Below are 23583 nucleotides of genomic sequence, written 5' to 3'. Positions count from 1 at the left end.
GTAAAGCACACAGGCTTCTCCGATTTCACTGCAGGGTCAGTCCTCAAGGCCAGCTTGGGAGGGTCCTCAGAGAGCATGGGCTTCTGACACACAGGTGGCTCTCCCTCCATATCTCCACCAAGGCCATCTGATTTGCACCCTCCCGGGACACAGAGACCGCCACCTGCCATCGGTGACAGCTCAGTCATAAGACTGTTCTTTCTTGGGCTAAGCTGAAGCTGTTTCTGTAGAACATTCTCCCCACCCTCCACCCCACCCCCATCTCCATTCTTGCTCAGCAGCCCCAGGGAAGCTGTCTGCTCTTGGTGGCAAGGCTTCAGCCTCCCACAAGGCCGCTGAGGGCCCTGACAGAGAGCAGGAAGACTGAGTAAGGCAGGGATTCTTTTGTTCCTCTAGAATGCAGGGGAGAAGAGACCAAACCACTACTTGCTTATTTCATATCAGTTCTGGCCTCTACAGATCTGTCTACTAGGTTGAACTCGTCTGTGTTGCTTTCTTTTCTTTTCTTTTCTTTTTTTTTTTTTTTTGGCAAGGTCTCACTCTGTTGCCCAGGCTGGATTGCAGTGGTGAAATCTCAGCTCACTACAACCTCTGCTTCCCGGGTTCAAGAGATTCTCCTGCCTCATCTTCCCAAGTAGCTGGGACTATAGGCATGCACCATCACACCTGGCCTTTTTGTTTGTTTGTTTTTTGTTTTTTTGAGACAGAGTGTCGCTCTTGTTGCCCAGGCTGGGGTGCAGTGGCGTGATCTTGGCTCATTGCCACTTCCACCTCCCAGGTTCAAGCGATTCTCCTGCCTCAGCCTCCCAAGTAGCTGGGATTACAGGCACCAGCCACCATGCCTGGCTAATTTTTGTATTTTTAGTAGAGATGGCCATGTTGGCTAGGCTGGTTTTGAACTCCTGGCCTCAAGTGATCCACCTGCCTCAGCCTCCCAAAGTGTTGGGATTACAGGCGTGAGCCACCATACCTGGACTGTATTGCTTTCAGTAGCTAGTGTTGCTTGTTCTGATACCTTCCAGCTGTCTGTCATGCTGGTGTGCAGTGTCCCCACTGTCCTCTGTTGATCAGTCGGTCTGAGCTCCTGGCTTGGCTGGGTCTGTCCCATTTACAAGGCTCTGTATGACCTGTCCTGGGCTACATCAATCTGCACTGATCTCACCTGAGCATTGTTACCTGTTCTCACCTGGGCTGCATTACCTGTACTGTGGACTCCTCTGGAGGCAGCAGACAGTGGAGGCCTCCTTTTCTCTCCTTGTCCCTTGTCAGTGATGCTCCAGCCCCCAGCCGGCTTTCTCTTTGATCTCAGCCAGCCCAGCAGAAGCCTGAGGGGATGCCCTGGGCAGCCTGCTTGGTTGCCACCCAAATCTTTGCTCCAGGAACCCAAATCAGAGCCAACAAAGACAGGAGCCTTGACCAGAGAAGTCCTTCCTATCTATTCAAAGACAGGGCTGGGGCCGGGTGCGGTGGCTCACACCTGTCATCCCAGCACTCTGGAAAGCCAAGGTGGGTGGATCACTTGAGGTCAGGAGTTCGAGACCAGCCTGGCCAACATAGTGAAACCCCGTCTCTACTAAAAATACAAAAAATTAGCCAGGCATGGTGGCACACGCCTGTAATCCCAGCTACTTGGGTGGCTAAGGCACGAGAATGGCTGGAACCCAGAAGGTGGAGGTTGCAGTGAGCCGAGATCACACCACTGCACTCCAGCCTGGACAACACAGCAAGACACTGTCTCAAAAACAAACAAACAAACAAAGACAAGGCTGGACTCGAGGGCTTACAAAGTAGATGACCATGAGGCCCATGCAAATGTCAGCATGCACATAGTCTAGGCATAGTGAGAGCAGTGACCAAGGACCTCTCCCTCTGTAGTTCCCAGAGATGATGGTGGTAAAACAATAAGTAGTGAGCTCCCATCGGTGCAAACACAGGCAGGGTCTCAGCAAACAGTCCCAGGTGGCTGCTCTGTGCCAAGCCCTGTGCTGAGCACTAGGGATACAGATGTGGATTGGTCCAGTCTCTGCCCTTGGACAGCCCTCAGTCAGCCAGGGAGCAACAGTCATGCTAGATTGCGAGTAGTAGCCACAGGGTGACAGCAGAGGCACGTCCCCCAGGGAGTCCTTCCAGGCAGTCAGGGAAGGCTTCACGGAGGAGGTGATGCTTGAGCAGTCTTGCAGGATAGGTAGATGAGGAAGAACCTTCCAGGCATGAGGAACAGCATGGGTCAGTGCGTTCTTGGGTGGAGTGGAATATGGTGTGGAGCTGGACAGGGATAGCGTAGGACTGGGCACATTGCCAGCTAAGCCACCAGGGCTTTCTCCTGTGGTCTGCAGGCTCGCCCTCTCTGCCTCACCGGCCCCGGACACCCCATCTTGGCCCTGGAAACTTTGCCAGCCCAGCCACCTCCATTGCCCAGCACAGACTGAGACGGCAGGGAAAGGGTCAGCCCGAGTCCTGCCCAGGCATGGCTGGACCCAGCCCTAGACTGAAAAGGGGAGGGCAGAAGAGGGACCACAAGGGCTATGGTCAAAACACAGAGCTGCAGTGCCCGCACCCTTGCAAGCCAGGCTGCCTGCCCCTCCAGGAACCAGCCCTCCCACCCCCAGCCAGCCCCAGCCTGGGGGCTCTGGCCAAGATTTTCCTCTAGCTCCAGCAGGGGCAGCAGGAAGCTCCAGCTGCTGAATTATTGAAAGCAAGGCTTTCAGCAGTTCCCCTCCCCCCACCGCATCTTCTGGATGGTTGGGTAACAAACAGCCGTGCCAGCACCAGCGCCTCTCCAGAGAGACTCCAAGGGAGTCATGGAGGAAGCTCACTGGGCTCTGCCCGCTCCCTGAGCCGCCTCCTCCCAGGCCTCTCCCTGCAGTGTCTTCTTACCCGTCTTTTTTTTTTTTTTTCCAGACAAGGTCTCACTTTGTTGCCCAGGCTGGAGTGCAGTGGCGCAATCTCAGTTCACCGCAACCTCTGCCTCCTGGGTACAAGCGATTCTCCTGCCTCAGCCTCCCGAGTAGCTGGGTTCACAGGTGCCCACCACCACACCCAGTTAATTTTTGTATTTTTAGTAAGAGTTTTGCCATGTTGGCCAGGCTGGTCTCGAACTCCTGACCTCAGGTGATCCACGCGCCTCAGCCTCCCAAATTGCTGGGATTACAGGTTTGAGCCACTGGGCCTGCCCTCTTCTTCTTTTTTTTTTTTTTTTTGAGACGGAGTCTCGCTCTGTCGCCCAGGCTGGAGTGCAGTGGCATGATCTCAGCTCACTGCAAGCTCTGCCTCCCAGGTTCACACCATTCTCCTGCCTCAGCCTCCCTACTAACTGGGACTACAGGCGCCCACCACCACGCCCAGCTAATTTTTCATATTTTTAGTAGAGACGGGGTTTCACCGTATTAGCCAGAATGGTCTCGATTTCCTGACCTCGTGATCCACCCGCCTCGGCCTCCCAAAGTGCTGGGATTACAGGCGTGAGCCACCGCGCCCCACACCTGCCCTCTTCTTACCCATCTCTACTGGTCTCTACTGGTCTATGTGGGTTTGTATCTGTGAAAAGTACCATGATTGGGCTATGAGTGTTTGTAATGATTTAAAATGGTAATTATTGACCTGATCTGTTCTGATTTATATGGATCTATATTTCCTCCTGGTCTAACTCATGCCTGTAATGGTTTAGACTGATTGGCATAGTTCATGGCTGATAACAGCTAACAATGCACAGAGCTTATCGCCTACCCAGGCACTGTACACACGTTATTCCTTTACTCCTTACCCTGAGGTGGGGGTACTTATATTAACCCCATTTTACAGATAAGGAAGAGGTTAAGTCACTACGCACACATAGTAAGTGATTTGAACCCATCTGCTACTGGCTGATCGGCACGGGTCTGTCTTGGTTCATGTGGACTGGGTTATCAGTTATCCTTTAAGGGCCTGAGGGCATCAGGTTGCAAGAGAGAGTTGAGCACAGTGGCTCACACCTGCAATCCCAGAGCTTTGGGAGGCCAAGGCAGGAGGGTTGCTTGAGTCCAGGAGTTAGAGACAAACTAGTGAGACCCTGTCTCTACAAAACTTTTAAAAACTAGCTGGACATGGCTGTATGCACCTGTGTGTAGTAGTGGCCAGCTACTTGGGAGGCTGAGGTGGGAGGATCACTTGAGCCCAAGAGGTAGAGGCTGCAGTGAGCCATAATTTTACTACTACACTCCAGCCTGGGTGATAGGAGACCCCGTCTCAAAAAAAAAAAAAAAAAGTTGCAAGAGAGATCTTTCCAAAATGCAAATCTGACCTCCCCAGCTCAATACCCTTCACTGGCTCCCTATTGCCTGCAGGGTGTGGTCCTAGGTCCTCAGCCTGAGTCTGAAGGCCCTGGGGACCTGGCCCTCCCTCCCCGCCTGGCTTAGTGGGCTCAGCAAGACAAGCCCATGTTTTTTTTTTTTTTTTTTAATTTTTTAAATTTTTTGAGATGGAGTCTCCCTCTGTCTCTCAGGCTGGAGTGCAGTGGCATGATCTTGACTCACTGAAACCTCTGCCTCCTGGGTTCAAGCAATCCTCCTGCCTCAGCCTCCCAAGTAGCTGGGATTACAGGCACCCGTCACCATGCCTGGCTAATTTTTGTATTTTTAGTGGAGACAGGCCAGGCTGGCCAGGCTGGTCTCGAACTCCTGACCTCCAATGATCCTCCTGGCTCAGCCTCCCAAAGTGCTGGAATTACAGGATTGAGCCACCACGCCCAGCTTCAAGTCCATGCTTTTCCCTCTTTCCTCTCCATGCCTTCTTCCTGCTCACCCCCACACCCTGACCAGGACATCCTTCTCCTCCTCCTTTGTGCCGCCAACTCCTACTTATGCTTCAAGATCTCTCCTCCAGGGAGACCTCCTAGCTATGCTCCTCTCCTGACGCACCCCAGCTGTTAGATGTCTCTGCCATGCATCCATCATCCCCAGCATGATAAGCACCAGTGCTTCTCCTTCTGCATTTCTCTCTTGTCCTCTGGTGAACCCCAGAGTAGCCACTCACAAATAGCTGTGACCTGAATGAATGACCCAACCCTGAAGTTGATGGGGTGTCTCTTGGTCCTCTGGTCCTTACTCCCCCAGCCCCACGCTCTTGGGCAGTGAGCACAGGGGAAGCTTTCAATATAAAGTGTTCAAGGCTGGAGGTCTGCAGAAGGGTCCTTACACAGGGAAGGGAAGGGTCAGCAGGAGAGTGCTCCAGGGAATATGTCCCTGTCATGGCTGCACCTGGCTTCAATGCCAGGATTTGGAGTGGGGACACACCTAGATTCCTTGGACACGATGCAGATGGCTTTTCTTTTCCAGCTTGATAAAGTATCTTGACAAACAATTGTTGCACACACTTATTTTTAACAAGACCCAGAATGAGTTTCACAACTTAAGGACCTGGTTTCATGGGTATTTATCAGTTCTGTCTCGTTTCTGACAGTTGGAAAGAATCTTTTTCCTCAGGAGGCACATCCTTGCCCACCTGCTGTCCCCACACTGGGCTTTGTCTCTGGAAGGTCTCATCCTGCATTTGCAGCCACCACCTTCACAGGAATGCAGTTTCTTGGATCATAAATTCCATTCCACTGTAGCCCTCTTAGTCAAGGGTCCCTGGATCTTAACATGCCCTTGGCTTTTGCCTTCCCTTCACTTCCCTTCCCTTCCCTTCCCTTCCCTTCCCTTCCCTCCCCTCCCCTTCCCTCCCCTCCCCTGCCCCCACTTCCCCTCTCCCCCTCTCCCTTCTCTTCCCTTCCCTCTTTTTTTTTTTTTTTTTTTTTTTTTGAGACAGAGTCTTGTTCTGTCCCCTAGGCTGGAGTGCAGTGACACGATCACAGCTCACTGCAAGCTCCGCCTCCCGGGTTCAAGCGATTCCCCTGCCACAGCCTCCTGAGTAGCTGGGAGTACAGGCACACACTGCCAGTCCTGGCTAATTTTTTGTATTTTAGTAGAGACCGGGTTTCACCATGTTGCCCAGGCTGGTCTCAAACTCCTGAGCTCAGGCAATCTGCCCACCTTGGCCTCCCAAAATGCTAGGATTACAGGCATGAGCCACCCCGCCCAGCCAAAGACACATCTTTCAAAGGCACATTTCTAACATCATTCTCTTCATGAAACCTTCCCTGACCATCCTAGGCAAAGGTAGAGCCTCCCTGGTCTCTTTTTTGCTCCTGCAGGACTGGGTGGGTGGGTGGGAGAATGGCATCAGGATCTGTCTTCATAACAAGCCTGTTACCGCAAGAAAGAATGAATGAATGATCCCACTAAGCTACAAGCTACAAGACTAGGGAATATTGTCTCCGTCGAGGTATTGCTCCTCACAAGAGGGTATTAGCTACGAGGGTCTGCCCACAGACCCTGACCCAAATGATGAATAAAACGTACACTGATACACAGAGATTCTGTTTTGCCAGTCCTGCTGAGTGACCGCCTACACACCAAGAAAGGTTTGTCACTGTGGCCGCCCCGATCAGCTAGGGAGACTCACATTTATTCATTAAGATTAGTTAACAAAAGCTTGAGTCAGCGCCATTAGAGGTAATTGACATTGAGGACTTCCCAAGTAAAAAGCACACATCAAAGGCTCGTCTTGAGACCACATGAGTAAACAAGTTAACTAGATAACTTCCCCACATCCCGTTATTTACTACTCGAATCTATTTAACTGAAGGTAATGGGACCAGCCCACCTTCGCCCCGGTCTATTACCGAAGTCATGTGAAAACCCTCAGGCCTTCCGAAAGGGTTTTGTGGCTATCATAACTAATATTTTTTCCACCAGCCTGACCGAATCCCAACACTCCATTTTACAGATGAGGAAACAGGCTCGGAGAAGTTTAATGACTTTTCCTGATCACCCAGGCAGAAGTAGTGGAGCCAGAATTTAAGCTAAAGTCTTCTGACTCCAAGTCCTTGTCCTGGTCTAACACTCTTTTTCCTGGCCCTAGTAGAAGACAGCAGAAAGATCTTAGAAGTAAGAAGGTGGTTAAATTGTGTGACCACAGACGAAGTGCTCAAGTGCTCACTTGAAGCTGTGGGAATCTGTACCTTTGAGCGTGTGGAGGCTCTGAGTCCTGACATTACCTCTGGGGAGGCATGCCTCTGGCTGGCAAGGCCAGGAAAAAAAAGCCCCTAGAGGAATGGTGCTGCCCCCCTCCCCCCCCCCCCCCCCCCGCCCCTTTCCCCGGCAAAAGAGGCTTCTCAGCCCCGGCAGCAAATGGGGCCCCCTGAATTGGTGATGGGGGTGCTGTCCGTGGTGCTGGAGGACTGCGACGCTGCCAGAGACAAGGGGAGCAGGGAGGAGTTTGCTCACTCCTGTAATCCCAGTGCTTTGGGAAGCCAAGGCGGGGGGGATCACTTGAGGCCAAGAGTTTGAGACCAGCCTGGGCAACATCGTGAGACCCTGTCTCTACAATAATAATAATAATAATTAATCTCCAGTGCCTTTTACGAGACATTCATTGCACACTAGGTACTGTGAGGGCATTTCCCATGCATTAGTCCTTTACAACAAACCTACGAGGAAGATGCTATTATCAAATAGTTTCATTTTACAGGCAAGGAAACTGAGACCCAGAGAGTTGAAGTCACGTGTCCTAGGTCTCTCAGCTTATGAATTCCCAAAGATCACTCTCCTGTCTCCCTCTCAAATCAGGGGTCCCCAGGGCAGGGCTGGGCCTCTTCCCAGACTCATCTGTGGTCCACTTCTCACTAAAGCCCGTTCCCTCTCCCCCAGACCTGACCAGATCACTACAATCTGAGCATCTTCTCCCTCTGAGCCCCAGGGTGAGTGCTGACCTCATTAGCTAAGAGGCCTCTGTGCCTGTCAGCAGCTGACTTTCCGGAACAGGCTGGACCCTGCAGTACAGATGAGCTGTTTCACCTTCAATTAATCACTTGCAGGTAGCAGCATCCAGTTTGTGGCCCACTGTGTCCACACCCAGCCTTGCTCAGGAAACCCAGGCTTGGGCTTGTGGGAGGGAGGCAAGTCCAGGGACCCAGCCAGGAGGCTGGGAAATCAGGCCTCTAGGCTTTTAACCACTTCCTGGCTTGTAGAAGAGGGAGTGTGCCCCTTTGGCAAGCATTAAACTAGGGCTTCATGACTTAATCTACACATGGGTTTGGCTGGCTTCAGCATCTGGGCTTGCCCTTGGGAGCTGACCCAGTGCTGGGGACAGCCTCAGTTGAACTCTAAGGGTGGCCGGTGGGGCCCCGGCTCCTGGCTGTATCAGCAGAAAGGAAGTGGGCTGAAGGTCTGGTGTTATTTATTTATTTATTTATTTTTTGAGATGGAGTTTTGCTCTTGTTCCTCAGGCTGGAGTACAACAGTGTGATCTCAGCTCACTGCAACCTCCGCCTCCTGAGTTCAAGCAATTCTTCTGCCTCAGCCTCCCAAGTAGCTGGGATTACAGGCATGCGCCACCACACCCAGCTCATTTTTGTATTTTTAGTAGAGACAGGATTTCACCATGTTGGTCAGGCTGGTCTCGAACTCCTGGCCTCAGGTGATCCACCTGCTTCGGCCTCCCAAAGTGCTGAGATTACAGGCATAAGCCACCACACCCAGCCTGGTGCCACACATTTAGAGTTAGTATTACCCAGACTTCCAGAGTAGGAAAGGACCCTTGGGGTCTTTGAGTCATTGTTCAGTGGGAGAAACAAGGGTGCAGAGAGGGGAAGGGACTTGTTCATGGTCTCACAGCCAATCAGTGGTAGGGTAAAGACTTCCCATGTGCTGCTCTCAGCCAATCAGTGGTAGGGTAAAGACTTCCCATGTGCTGCTCTCAGCCAATCAGTGGTAGGGTAAAGACTTCCCATGTGCTGCTCTGCCTCCAAAGAAGGACAGTGTCAATGCCCCCAAAGACCAGAACAAGTTAGAGTTAGGGTTCAGATTATAGCTCTAGACTCCATATCTGCCTGCTTGCCCCTGCAAACCCCTCACCCTCAAGCACCTCCAATTTGTTCTCCATGTTCCCCATCACAATAAATGGCTGCACCATCCACCTGGTCACCCAGGCCAGAGACCCGGTGTCATCTAAGCTGCCTCCCCCATCCCACATCCAGTCAATTACAAACCCTGCCAGATTGGCCCATTTATTTCTTGAATCCCGGTTGTCCTCACTGGCTCTGGCAGCCCTGCCTCCTGCTCCCTCCCAGCCTTGCTGGGAAGCCTGCCTTGACGAACCAAGCAGGGCTACAGACACTTCCCCAGTTCTCTTTTATCACACTATGCTGCTGTTTACCTGTCAGTCTCCTGAACCAGCCTGTGAGCTTCTACAGGGCCATGATGGGGTCATGTTCATCTCTATACCCACAGCCTTTAATAATGTGAGGCCAAGAGTAGATGCTGGGTGAGTGTTTGTTGAGTGAATGCTTGAATATCGTTTCTATCTCATGTTTGAACAATTCCTGTAATAGGGACCTCATTCATCCTACGACAAACTGCTTAGTTTTGTTTTTTGTTTTTCTGTTTGTTTTTTGAGACGAAATCTCACTCTGTCACCCAGGCTGAAGTGCAGTGGTGCAAACTCAGGTCACTGCAACCTCCGCCTCCTGGGTTCAAGCTATTCTCATGCCTCATCTTCCCAAGTAGCTGGGATTATAGGCACGCACCACCACATTCAGCTAATTTTTGTATTTTTAGTAGAGACAGTGTCTCACTATATTGGCTAGGCTGGTCTCGAATTCCTGACCTCAAGTGATCCACCCGCCTCTGCCTCCCAAAGTGCTGGGATTACAGGTGCAAGCCACCACACCTGGGCAGAACTGCTTCGTTTTTAAAGAGTTTTGATTATTATAAAATAAAAACAAAACAAGACAAGACTCTTTTTTGAACTGAGCTGAAATCAACATTAGATGACTTGCCTGTGAGAATCTTGGGGCTCTGTTTTGCAGATTGGCTAGGGCCTTGCTCCTCTTAGGGAATTCTAAGGACCAGTAGTATTGGTGTTACTTGTTAGAAATGCAAATTCTCAAGCCCCACTCCAGATCTATCAAATCAGAAACTCTGGGGGCGAAGTCAACAATCTGTGTCTTGCTGGGCGCGGTGGCTCAAGCCTGTAATTCCAGCACTTTGGGAGGCCGAGGCGGGCGGATCATGAGGTCAGAAGTTCAAGACCAGTCTGGCCAACATAGTGAAACCCTGTCTCTACTAAAAATACAAAAAGTTAGCCGGGTGTAGTGGTGTGCACCTGTAATCCCAGCTACTCGGGAGGCTAAGAAAGGAGAATCATGTGAACCTGAGAGGCAGAGGTTGCAGTGAGCTGAGATCGCACCATTGCACTCCAGCCCAGGCAACAGTGCGAGATGCCATCTCAAACAAAACAAAACAAAACAAATCTGTGTCTTAACAAGTCTTCCTGGTGATTCTGATGCGCAATAAAATTTGAAAATGGCTATTTCTAGACCACTGCCCACCTCCCCCTAATTTGTGGTCCATACTTGGGCTATATCAGGAGAACCTGGGGGACATGAGCAATTTCATCCCCAGAGACTTTTTTTTTTTTTTTTTTTTTGAGACAGAGTCTCACTCTGTCACCCAGGCTGCAGTGCAGTGGCATGATCTCTGCTCACTGCAAGCTCTGCCCCCTGGGTTCACGCCATTCTCCTGCCTCAGCCTCCGGAGTAGCTGGGACTACAGGCACCTGCCACTACACCCGGCTAATTTTTTGTATATTTAGTAGAGACAGGGTTTCACCATGTTAGCCAGGATGGTCTCGATCTCCTGACCTCGTGATCCACCTGCCTCGTCCTCCCAAAATGCTGAGATTACAGGCATGAGCCACCGCGCCCAGCCGAGACTTTGATTCAGTAGATCTGGGTTGGATTCCAGGTAGAACTGACATATGAAATATAGGACACTCAGTTAAATTTGAATTTCAGATAAACAACGGATAATTTCTTAGTAGAATTATGTTCCAAATATAAAATTCAAATTTAATTTAACTGGGTATCCTGTGTTCCTATTTGGCAAATCTGGCAATGCTAGCTAAACATCACTACTTCTAACAAGCCTCTCAGTCGATTCAGCCAGGTTTGACCTAAATCCTCTACAATCCTTCATATATTTGAAGCTAGGCATTCTGACCACCTGTATATTCTTATAATCTTCCCCCTCCTTGGCATCCTATTTTTGTTGATATATCCTAAGATAACATGCATTTTTGGCATCCACATTGTGATATTGACTCAAATTGAGTCTGTGATCATTGAAAATCCCTATAATCCTTCCCAAATATTCTGCTTCTGAACTATGTCTACCCCATTCCAATTTTAGTTTGGGACCCAGCTTCAAAATGTGGCACTTTTCACTATCCTGTTTCACTTTCTTCTTCTTCTTCTTCTTTTTTTTTTTTTTTGAGACGGAGTCTCACTCAATTGCCCAGGCTGGAGTGCAGTGGTGCGATCTTGGCTCACTGCAATCTCTGCCTCCCAGGTTCAAGTGATTCTTCTGCCTCAGCCTCCCGAATAGCTTAGATTGCAGGCATGCACCACCATGACTGGCTAATTTTTGTACTTTTAGTGGAGACGGGGTTTCACCATGTTGGCCAGGCTGGTCTCGAACTCCTGACCTCGTGATCTGCCCGCCTCAGCCTCCCGAAGTGCTGGGATTACAGATGTGAGCCACTGCACCTGGCCCTGTTTCACCTTCTTAGATTCTTCCAATGTCTCCGGCTACTGAGTCCTTTTAGATTCTGACTGTATATCCATGAGCCCTCTCAGGCTGTGTCCTCAGTGAATTTGATTGTCAGACTACCAATGTTCTATCCAGTCAATAGTGAACATATTGGATCAGATGTGGTGAGAATAGAGCCCTGTGATTCTCCACTAAATACCTACATCTAACATGACATTGATCCATTAACCAGCTCCTTTTGAGTATAGGTCAATCAATCAACCAGTTACAACAAAATGGGATATTAGCACCCACCAGGACAGTGTCACCTTATGAAATCTCACAGTGAGGCCAGGCTCAGTGACTCATGCCCATAATCCCAACACTTTGGGAGGCCGAAGAAGGAAGATCACTTGAGCCCAGGAGCTTGAGAGCAGCCTGGACAACATAGCAAGATCCCATCTCTACAAAAAAAAATTAAAAATTGTCTGGGCATGGTGGTGCACCTGTAGTTTCATCTACTTGGAGGCTGAATCAGGAAGATCACTGAAGCCCAGGAGGTCAAGGCTGCAGTGAGCTATAGTCACGCCACTGCACTCCAGCCTGGGCAACAGATTGAGAGTCAGGAAGGGAAGGGAAGGTAAGGGAATGGAAGGGAAGGGAGAAAGGTAAGGTAAGGAAGGGAAGGAAGGAAGGAAGGAAGGAAGGAAGGAAGGAAGGAAGGAAGGAAGGAAGAATAAATCTCACAATAATTTCTTTTACTTACTTTTTTTTTTTTTTTCAAGACAGAGTCTCACTCTGTCTCACTCTGTCGCCCAGGCTGAAATACAATGGCGCAATCTCGGCTCACTGCAACCTCTGCCTCCCAGGTTCAAGTGATTCTCGTGCCTCAGCCTGCTGAGTAGCTGGGATTACAGGCGCCCACCATCATGCCTGGCTAATTTTTGTATTTTTAGTAGAAACGGGGTTTCACCATGTTGTCCAGGCTGGTCTTGAACTCCTGACCTCAGGTGATCCACTCACCTCAGCTTCCCAAAGCGCTGGGATTACAGGTGTGAGCCACTGCGCCCAGCCTCACAACGATTTCATAAAATATAATGTCACATGGCTCACAGAGGGACCCTGTGCCTGCAGTCCTGCAGTCACCCCCTGGTCTGCTGGCCCAGCAAACCTGACTTGGAAGGAAATGGGCTTAGTGTGCAATGATTTGGGTCATTCTATTAATGACCTGCTGCAGATTCCCACCTGGTGCCTCTCCAACTCACCAGGTGAAATTGGTCAAATCTACCATCTGTTCTAGTGAAAATCCAGACTGCATCTGCCACGCCCCTCTTCACATAGCTCTCCTTTCCTCCTCAATCATTTCTGCAACGATTACCCTGGGCAACCTAGCACTGCTACCCAGGCGTTCTCCTAGCACTGGGGCTAGATTTTCTCAGGGTTTGGAGATCTGAGTGCATTCAGAACGACTCTCACCAGCTTTCCTCCTCTATCCTCCAGGAGCTCAGGCCAAGTTCTAGGCTGGGGAGCCTTGCCCAGGTCAGAGGGAAGATGTGCGGAACAGCATGGCTCCCAGGGCTCTCACCGGCGCCTTCGCGCTCTCTCTCCACACCTTCAGCGCGCCTCTTGCATTGCCTGGTGCTGGGGTAGGCTCTAATGAGCCAGAATGAAAGGATGGTCCCCTCCCCTAAAAGGGCTCACAGTTTAGAATAGGAGTTACAAGCAAACAGCCAACCGAATCTCGGTATCTAAATATCGCATTTAAAAAGTGTGGACAAAAGATGCGGAAGCACAAAGAAGGAATGACTCATCCTTCCTGGAAGAGCGGAAGATTCCCAGAGGAGGTGATTTTTGGGCTGGGCCCTGAGGGATGAGTTGAAGTTCCCTAGGTGAAGAAAAGGGGAAACAGGACTCCAGCGGAGGGGAAACACATAGGCAAAGGCACAAAGGAGGAAGTAAGGGCATGCATTTGGGAGATGAGGACCAAGGCTAAGAGGCTGGGTGTTGGTTGCAGGATGGGGTGCAGCATGGGATGAAGTTGCAAGATAGCATTCGACAGAATGCAAAGGGGTCTTGCAGGCCGTATCAAGGACCATGCCATGTATTCCTCTCTCTTGCCTCCTGTTGCCACGTCTTTGTTCAGCCCCGGGCGCCTTGAGCTTCACATGCACTAGGCGCTTAGCTGGAGCTAGGAGTTGAAAGCTAAGCTGCCCTCAGCCCAGGGGGAACCAGACCTTTGAACCCACAGAAACAACAGCGAGAACTCTGGGAGGTAAGGCCAGGAGTGGTGGCTCATGCCTGTAATCCCAGCACTTTGGGAGGGCAGATCGCCTGAGGTCAGGAGTTCAAGACCAGCCTGGGCAACATGGTGAAACCCCATTTCTACTAAAAATACAAAAATTAGCCGGGCAAGGTGGCAGGCGCCTGTAATCCCAGCTACTCAGGAGGCTGAGGCGGGAGAATCACTTGAACCCAGGAGGTGGAAGTTGCAGTGAGTCAAGATTGCACCACTGCACTCCAGCCTGGGTGACAGAGTGAGACTCCTTCTCCAAAGAAAAAAGAGCTCTGGGAGGGTGACACCAGCCAGAGGGGAAAGGAAGGCTTCCGGAAGGTGATAGTGCCTATGAGCGGTGACTTTGAGGACAACTAGGAATGAAGAGTATCCCAGGAAAGGGCCTGGAGCCAAGAGAGGTGGAGGAGGATGTGTGTGGTGCGGAGTGATGGAGACGGGGCTGGACCAGGAGGCAGGGCCATGTTATGGCTTTAAGCCAAGGTAACAAGAGTCACGGGAGGCTGCTAACCAGGGCATGACATGGTCTAATTTGCTCCTGGACCCATCTGCCAAGTTGCCAATGGAGGATGAAGGTCTGGGAGCAGGGAGGCCAGGCAACCACAGAGAGGCAGTGGACCTGCATGGAGGGAGGAGCTTGGGTCCACGTGGTAACAGGGGAGGAGAGGAAGTGGATAAATGTGAGCGATGTTGAGAAGAAGGGATGGGGCTGGGCGCGGTGGCTCACGCCTGTAATCTCAGTACTTTGGGAGGCCAAAGTGGAAGGATTGTTTGAAGCCAGGAATTCAAGACCACCCTGGGCAAAATAACAAGAACGTGACTCTACAAAAAAAAATTCTTTGTTTTAATTAGCTGGGTATGGTGGCACATGCCTATAGTTCCAGCTACTGGGGAGACTGAGGTGGGAGGATATGGCTTGAGCTCAGGAGTTCAAGGCTGCAGTGAGCTATGACTGTGCCACTGCACTCCAGCCTGGGTGATAGAGTGAGACCCTGTCTCAAAAAGCGAACAAAGAAGGGATGAGGGACCCAACTTGATGACAGGTGAACTGTTGTGGGTCAGGTCAATAGGGGTCTCCAAGCTCCACACATGTCCCTGGCTCAGATGACCAACAGATAGAGGGGTCACCCATGAGCCAAGCACTGCAGCCAAGGTGGGTGGGGAGCAGGGCACCTGGAGCTCTGTTTGGGGCATGGTGGGTGATGCTTGTGGAGTGTCCTGGGAAAACCCCTGGTGGAACTGGGGTATAGGGCTGGTCTCGGGACAGAGGCAGGAAGCCAGCAGGTGTGGGAGTGGAAAAAAGGGGTTAGAAGAACAGCTTTGGTCTCTGAGTCCCCAGGCACTCCCCTCTCCAGAAGACTCTGGCAGATGCTCCCAGGAACAGGTGGAAATCAGAGGCTCAGAGAGGGGTAGTGACATCTTCAGGGTCACACAGCAAGGAGTGGAGAAGCGCAGCCTAGAACCCATGCACTTGGGACTCAGGGGGAAGGACATATGAGAAGAGCTTATGTTTTCATCACCGCTGTTGCCTCCTGTCACTCTGTCCCCTTCAGAGCCTCCTGTAGCTGTCACAGTCCCTATCTCTTCTCTGCCTTCCAGTTTCTGTGGCTCTGAACGCTCCCACCCCCATCCCATCACTCTGAGGCCAGAGAGGGGAGGGTGTGTTGGGGGAGAAGTGTCACAGGGAAGGCCCGATCCAAGATGTCCAGGCATGCCCAATCCCTTCTTTTCCTCCCTCCCTCCTTCCTTTCCCTCCCTCCCACCCCACTCCCTGGGAATGAGGCCTCCCTGTTGCTTAGCAACTAGCAGATCCTTGGAGAAAGGAAATGGAAATAGCTCAGGAGGTGCCTCCCCTCTGTTAAGATAGAAGTCCTTGGAGTGTGTGTGTGTGTGTGTGTGTGTGTGTGTATGTGTGTGTGTGTGTGTGTGCGCTCTACTTTGGAGGGCCTAGCATGGAGTCAGGGATTCTTAGCTCCAAGCCAAGTTGACTCCCACCCCACCCCGAGCCTACAGGAGGACGTGGCTGCCTGGAAAGCTAATGTCAGTGTCAGCTTTGGTCACGTCATCAGAAGCAGTGTTTCCAGAACAAAGGAGGGGATAGTCTTGTGGGCCCAATCTGGGGGAGCCCCGCTTATCTGGAATGTTGGCTTTGGAGAAGTTGGCCAGATCAAACAGAGAGCTAAAATCTGCCTCTGGGGTGGGAATAGAGTAGGCTTCCATCTTCCCCTCTCTGTAGGGCTGCCCTGGGAGCAGACTGGGAGGTAGGAACACATGTAATCTGTGTCCCACTGGACAGAGCCAGGATAGTGGGCCTGGTGTGTGCGTAAACAGTTTCAACTGAGCCTAAAGGAGAAATATGACTGGGGAGTTAATGATGTGTGCAAGTGGGCGCTGGGATGTCTGGCCCAAGCATTCGTGCAAGCCAGAGAGGATGGTCCTCGGTAGTTCCTGGAGGTGACACGATTCCCAGCCAATGGCTCTTAGAGGCCATCCAGTCTGGCCTGCATCCACCCACCTTACAGATGGAAAAAGCCCTGTGTCCAACCCACTCGTGCCCTGAGGTGTGACCCAAAGGTGCAAACCAGCCGTCCGCCTCCCTCTGCACCAGGAAAGGAAGCGGATTAGAGCCATGAGTGGGCCCTTAAATCTCCAGGATTAACTCCAGCAGAGGAGCTTAACAGGTGGCGAAGAAGTGACCATCCCGCCTCGTGTCTGTGTCTGTCCCTCAGGGCCAGCGGCCCAGGCCAGCGGCTCCAGGGCCAGCCACGATGTCCTCCACCGTGAACAACGGGGCGGCCAGCATGCCGTCCACACCCGACGCCGCGAACGGCTTCCCGCAGCCCAGCGCCTCCTCGGGGACCTGGCCGCGGGCGGAAGAGGAGCTGCGCGCCGCGGAGCCGGGCCTGGTGAAGCGCGCGCACCGCGAGATCCTGGACCACGAGCGCAAGCGGCGGGTGGAGCTCAAGTGCATGGAGCTGCAGGAGATGATGGAGGAGCAGGGGTGAGCAGGCCGCGGGGCGGGACTGGGGTGGGGAGATAGGCGGGGCGAGGGTGGGAGAAGCGAGTGATGCTGCTCGTGGGCGTGGCGAACGTCGTGGGCGGGGAGAAGGGCGGGGCTAGGGGCTATTAGGGCGGAGTCGGGCGACTGTGGGAATCCAAGAGCCTTGTCCAGACAAGAGGCCAGAGTTCAGACCAGTTGGGGTGAAGCCATGGCAAGTCCAGCTCATCTTTCATTTATGTATTAGGTTGTTGCAAAAGTAATCACAGTTTCTGCCATTACCTTTAATGGCAAAGTGATGGCTCACACCTGTGATTCCAGCACTTTGAAAGGCCGAGGCGAGCGGATTATTTGAGGTCAGGAATTCGAGATCAGCCTGCCTAACATGGTGAAACCCCGTCTCTATGAAAAATACAAAAAAAAATTTAGCTGGGCGCGGTGTCTCACACCTGTAATCCCAGAACTTTGGGGGGCCTAGGCAGGTGGATCACCTGAGGTCAGGAGTTTGAGATCAGCCTGGCCAACATGGTGAAAATCCGTCTCTACTAAAAATACAAAAATTAGCCAGGCGTGGTGACGCGTGCCTGTAATCCCAGCTACTCGGTAAGCTGAGGCAGGAGAATCGCTTGAACCCAGGAGGCGGAGGTTGCAGTGAGCCGAGATCGCACCATTGCACTCCAGCCCAGGCAACAGATCGAGACTCTGTCTCAAAAAAAAAAAAAAAAAAAAGGCCGGGCGCGGTGCGGTGGCTCACGCCTGTAATCTCAGCACTTTGGGAGGCCGAGGCGGGTGGATCACCCGAGGTTGGGAATTCGAGACCAGCCTGACCAACATGGAGAAACCCCGTCTCTACTGAAAATGCAAAATTAGCCTGGCGTAGTGGCACATGCCTGTAATCCCAGCTACTTGGGAGACTGAAGCAGGAGAATCGCTTGAACCGGGAGGCGGAGGTTGCAGTGAGCTGAGATCGAGACATTGCACTCCAGCCTGGGCAACAAGAGCAAAACTCCGTCTCAAAAAAAAAAAAAAAAAAAAAAGAAAAGAAAAGAAAGAAAGAAACTAGTGGGCTGGCTGCTGAAGGGGTCAAAGTCAGGAGCAGGGACTGCCCATCAGACTTGCACTGTCAGTGAGCTGAGAAATCAGAAATTCCCTACACGGGGTGGGGTGGGCGGGGAGCTGCAGCCTGGAGCCACATGGGGCCAGACACAGCCTGTGTCCTGCAGTCCTTCTAAGCCACACCTTTGTCCACCCCAGGCCTCCTGGGCTCCCTTAGACAGGGGCCACCATCTCTGAGGAGCTTAGGAAGACCCCCAGGCTTAGGCAGAGACAGCGAGTTGCTGAAGGCCATCCGGAAGGCGGGGGGCCAAGGCGGAGCCAGGATCAAGAGCCCTGCTGACTGCCAGGCAAGGCTGCTTGTAGGGAGAAGAAGGGGTAACGGGGACCTGGTGCTTACCTCACCCAGAGGACCAGGTAGCGGGGAGGAGGCCCCTTGCAGAGAGGGATAGATGGATGGATGGCAGGATGCTGAGGACACACACAAAGGAGGTTCCAGCTGGCAAGGGAACATGTTGATGAGCTGTGGGTACCGGAAGAGGGAATGAGACCTCAAGGGGCAGGGGCAAGGAGGGGCGAGGTGGGGAGCATCTCCTACACAGTGAGAACCTCAGGTCGTGAATTAAACCGGCAAATCCAGCCAGATGCGGTGGCTCACGGCTGTACCAGCTCACGTGGCTCCTGGCACTTTGGGAGGCCGAGGTGGGCAGATCGCTTGAGGTCAGGAGATCGAGACCAGCCTTGCCAACATGGTGAAACCCCATCTCTACTAGTAATACAAAAAAATTAAAAAGGCCGGGTGCGGTGGCTCATGCCTGTAATCACAGCACTATGGGAGGACAAGGCGGGCAGATCGTGAGGTCAGGAGATCGAGATCATCCTGGCAAACACGGTGAAACCCCATCGCTACTAAAAATACAAAAAATTAGCCGGGCATGGTGGCATGCACCTCTAGTCCCAGCTACTCAGGAGGCTGAGGCAGGAGAATCGCTTGAACCCGGAGGCGGAGGTTGCAGTGAGCCGAGATTGTGCCACTGCACTCCAGCCTGGGTGACAGAGCAAGACTCCGTCTCAAAATAAAAATAAAAATAAATTAGCCAGGCATGGTGACAAGCGCCTGTAGTCCCAGCTACTCGGGAGGCTGAAGCAGGAGAATCGCTTGAACCCGCGAAGCAGAGGTTGCAGTGAGCCAAGATTGCGCCTCTGCACTTCAGCCTGGGCAACGGAGGGAGACTCCATCTCAAAACAAACACACAAACAAAACCTGCAAATTCTGCCAAATTCTGTCTGGAGAGTCAAGGAGGGAGGGGAGTGTGGGCAGAGGACAAGACGGTTGACAGGGACAGACAAGGTGTTCCCTGCACTTTCCTGCTCCTCCTCCTCCCAGAACTCCACCTCCTTGATGAACCCATCCCCATCCTCAGCCCCTCCCCCTTCACTAAGTCCCCTCCTCTTCTCTGTACTTTCCCATCCTGAAAGCCCTCCCCGTCAAAGACCTTCACCCTTTCAAGGAACGTTCTCTCACTGAGCCCCTCCCCAAGCAAAAGGTGATGGCATTTGGCCATGTCCTGGGTGTAAGACCCCCAGCATCAAGGATCCTTGCTTCCCTGGGAAGCACCCACTATGTCCCCACTTGCTCAGTCAGGGTCCCTTCCCCCACCTAAGCTCTCACTTGAGGTGGTCCTTATCCTGGAGCCACCTCCGAAAAACCAGCTCTTGAGTGGCCCTCCCCCTGCCCTCCCCATCCTCAGCAGGGCATTTGATCATGGCAGGGACAGGCATTCTGAGACTCCCAAATCCAGGCTTCCGGCCCTATCTTGACCTTGAGCAAGCCACGGTTTACTCACCTGGAAAATAGGGGCACCTGTGTTCTGGAGCTGTTCTGAGAGTCCTCCGTTGAAGACACACATGGGACTGCCCAGCCCCCAGCCAGTCCTCACAAAGTGCCAACAAACACCAGGCACCCCTGCTCTTTTATCAAATCGAGTCATTAATATCCATTTCTAGAAACACTGGTTCAGTCCCGTTTATTTACCGGGTTCTCGGGCATTTGACAAATATTCACATCAGTCACAGGAACACACACTCTTTGGCCTCATTAAAAAGCAATCCTTTTCCTTAATATTGATGGCTGGCTGGCTAATCCACTGGTGATTGATGGCGTACTTGGAGTCACCTTCCCAGACAGCCTTGGCTTGCAGTCTGCAATCACTGCGGGGCGGGACGGAGCCTCCAGCCTTTCTGATGAGATGCTCCCACCCCAGCCCCCAGCATCCTCCCTGCCACCCTGTTTATCTTCTTGCCATGCCTCTTTTTTAGTTTGTTTGTTTTGTTTGAGATGGATTCTCGCTGTGTCACCCAGGCTGGAGTGAAGTGGCATGTTCTCTGCTCACTGCAACCTCCGCCTCCTGGGTTCAAGTGATTCTCCTGCCTCAGCCTCCTGAGTAGATGGGATTACAGGCACATGCCACCACACCTGGCTAATTTTTGTATTTTTTAGTAGAGACGGGATTTCACCATGTTGGCCAGGCTGGTCTCGAACTCCTGACCTCAAGTAAGCCACCTGCCTTAGCCTCCCAAAGTGCTGGGATTACAGGCATGAGCCACCATGCCCAGACGCCATACCTCTTCTTGTAAGGACTTGGGTGAGGCGACAGAGCACAGCTCCATCCCTAGCTAGTCTTGGAGCTTTTCTTTTTTTCACTTAGGTGGAGTTTCGCTCTTGTTGCCCAGGCTGGAGTGAAATGGCACGATCTCGGCTTACTGTAACCTCCACCTCCCAGGTTCAAGCCATTCTCCTGCCTCAGCCTTCTGAGTAGCTGGGACTATAGGAGCATGCCACCACACCCAGCTAATTCTTTGTATTTTTAGTAGAAACGGGGTTTCACCATGTTGGCCAGGCTGGTCTCGAACTCCTGACCTCAGATGATCCACCCACCTCGGCCTCCCAAAGTGCTGGGATTACAGGTGTGAACCACCGCACCCAGCCTAGGCTTGGAGTTTTGAGCCCTCCCTCCCCTCTCCCTGTTCTGTTTGCTCATCTATAAAATGGGAATCAAAAGGCTACCATTCCAGTCACTGTGGCTCATGCCTATAATCCCAGCACTCTGGGAGGCTGAGGAGGGAGCACTTGAGCCCAGGAGTTTGAGACCAGCATGGCAACATAGTGAGCCCCCCGCCAATCCACCTACAAAAAAAATTTTTTTTAACTAGCTAGGTGTGGTGGCACATGCCTGTGGTCCCAGCTACTCAGAAGGCTGAGGTGAGAGGATTACTTAAGCCTGAGAAGTCGAGGCTGCAGCGAGCTATGATTGCACCACTGCACTCCAGACTGGGTGGCAGAGCAAGACCCCATCTAAAAACAAAAAACAAAAACAAAAACAAAACAAAACAAAAGGTCACTGTCTGGCCTAATGTAGGAATTCATGCCTGTAATCCCAGTACTTTGGCAGGCCAAGGCAGGAGGTTTTCTTAAGGCCAGGAGGCCTGGGCAACATAGGGAGACCCTGTCTGTACCAAAAGATAAAAAATTGCTGGGCGTGGTGGCTCATGCCTGTAATCCCAGCACTTTGGGAGGCCAAGGTAGGTGGATCACCTGAGGTCAGGAGTTCGAGACCAGCCTGGCCAACATGATGAAACCCCGTCTCTACTAAAAATACAAAACAATTAGCCAGGTGTGGTGGTGGACGCCTGTAATTCCAGCTACTCAGGAGGCTGAGGCAGGAGAATCGCTTGAACCCAGGAGGTGGAGATTGTAGTGAGCTGAGATCACGCCATTGCAATCCAGCCTGGGCAACAAGAGCGAAACTCCGTCTCAAATAATAATAATAATAATAATAATTAGCTGGGCATAGTGGCACACTCCTGTAATCCCAGCACTTTGGGAGGCTGACGTGAGAGAATTGCTTGAGGCCAAGAGTTTGAGACCAGCCTGTGTAACATAGCAAGACTCCATTTCTACTTTTAAAAATTAAAAATAGGCTGGGTGCATTGGCTCACGCCTGTAATCCCAGCACTTTGGGAGGCTGAGGCGGGCAGATCACGAGGTCAGGAGATCGAGGCCATCCTGGCTAACACGGTGAAACCCCTTCTCTACTAATAATACAAAAAATTAGCCGGGTGTGGTGGCAGGTGCCTGTAGTCCCAGCTACTCAGGAGGCTGAGGCAGCAGAATGGTGTGAACCCGGGAGGCGGAGCTTGCAGTGAGCCGAGATTGCACCACTGCACTCCAGCCTGGGCAACAGAGCAAGACTCCGTCTCAAAAAAAAAAAAAACATTTTTCACTCTGAGGAACTCTTAAAATTCAGTGTCCCCTCACCCTACTCCTGTCCCAGAGAGCGACCCAGGAAATCCCCAAAGCCACAATGCATTTGGCATGCCCTTCCCTTATGGCCCATAGAATGGCATGAGGACTAAGGGAGCCAGACTGGCTGGGGGAACACGTGGGCCAAGAGGCTGGGGACCCCGGGACAGACATCACTGCCCCCTATTCCCCCTTCCCCACCCACACACAAGCCCTTGACGTTGTTTTTTTGGTTTTTTGTTTTTTTCGAGACAGAGTCTCCCTCTGTCACCCAGGCTGGAGTGCAATGGCGCCATCTTGGCTCACTGCAACCTCCGCCTCCCAGGTTCAAGCGATTCGTCCTGCCTCAGCCTGCCAAGTAGCTGGGATTACAGGTGTATGCCACCATGCCCAGCTAATTTTGTATTTTTAGTAGAGATGGGGTTTCACCATGTTGGCCAGGCTGGTCTCAAACTCCTGACCTCAAGTGATCTGCCCGCCTCGGTCTCCCAAAGTACTGAGATTGCAGGCATGAGCCACTGTGCCTGGCCTAGAAACCCTTGACTTTGAGTTTGAAGCTTTGGCCATGCTAGCCAGCCTTCCTGCATGGCCCTAGGCTGGCCGGCTCTGCCACCTCCACAGGGAGCAAGTGGTTTGGGTAGCAGCCTCCCCCTTTATCCCGGCCTTTGCCTCCTGGCAGAACAGACAGAGAAGAGGCCCAGGCAATTCTCGGAGCTGGTGCCATGCCAACCTGGCAGGGGTCTCAGATGGAAAAGGGCAGGGAGCCTGGGATGACTGTACACTCTGTCCCCACTGCTCTGGGACAGATAAGCTTCAGTTGCTACTATTTATTTATTTATTTATTTATTTTTGAGACAGAGTCTCACTCCATTGCCCAGGCTGGAGTGCAATGGCGCAATCTCAGCTCACTGCAACCTCTGTCTCCTCGGTTCAAGTGATTCTCCTGCCTTGGCCTCCCGAGTAGCTGGGACTACAGGCACGCACCACCACGCCCAGCTGATTTCTGTATTTTTAGCAGATGCAAGGTTTCATCATGTTTGCCAGGCTGGGGTCAAACTCCTGACTTCAAGTGATCCACCCACCTTGGCCTCCCAAAGTGCTGGGATTACAGGCATGAGCCACTGTGTCTGGCCAGTTGCTACCATTCATTGAGCACCTACTATATGCCAGGCACTGTGCAAAGTGATGTAAATACATCACGTCTGTGTTAGCCCACTTTGCATTGCTCTAAAGGAAAACTTGAGGCTAGGTAACTTATAAAGAAAATAAGTTTACTTGTCTCATGGTTCTAGAGGCTTGTACAGAAGCATGCCGCTGGCATCCAATTGGCTTC

At 52.0% G+C, this 23583-nt stretch overlaps 1 protein-coding gene across 4 annotated transcripts in view; it reads left to right on the top strand.

Moving 5' to 3' along the window:
• SRRM3 (serine/arginine repetitive matrix 3) overlaps positions 1–23583 on the top strand; it is an 85390-nt gene that overhangs the window by 16346 nt on the left and 45461 nt on the right. Inside the window, exons 1-2 of one of the 4 annotated variants that reach the window (XR_008681424.2) lie at positions 13430–13450; positions 16626–16897. Coding sequence is in view for 3 of the 4 variants with exons in the window: in XM_055392825.2 (XP_055248800.1) it covers positions 16665–16897 (233 nt within the window). In the remaining variant the exon portion in view is untranslated. Of the gene's footprint in view, positions 1–13429; positions 13451–16625; positions 16898–23583 lie in introns of those variants that run through there. The other 3 variants (XM_055392823.2, XM_055392824.2, XM_055392825.2) reach the window with 3 other exon arrangements.

Source organism: Gorilla gorilla, chromosome 6, assembly GCF_029281585.2.
Source record: "Gorilla gorilla gorilla isolate KB3781 chromosome 6, NHGRI_mGorGor1-v2.1_pri, whole genome shotgun sequence".
Lineage (NCBI taxonomy): Eukaryota > Metazoa > Chordata > Mammalia > Primates > Hominidae > Gorilla > Gorilla gorilla.
This window is presented reverse-complemented; position numbering and strand designations above follow the sequence as displayed.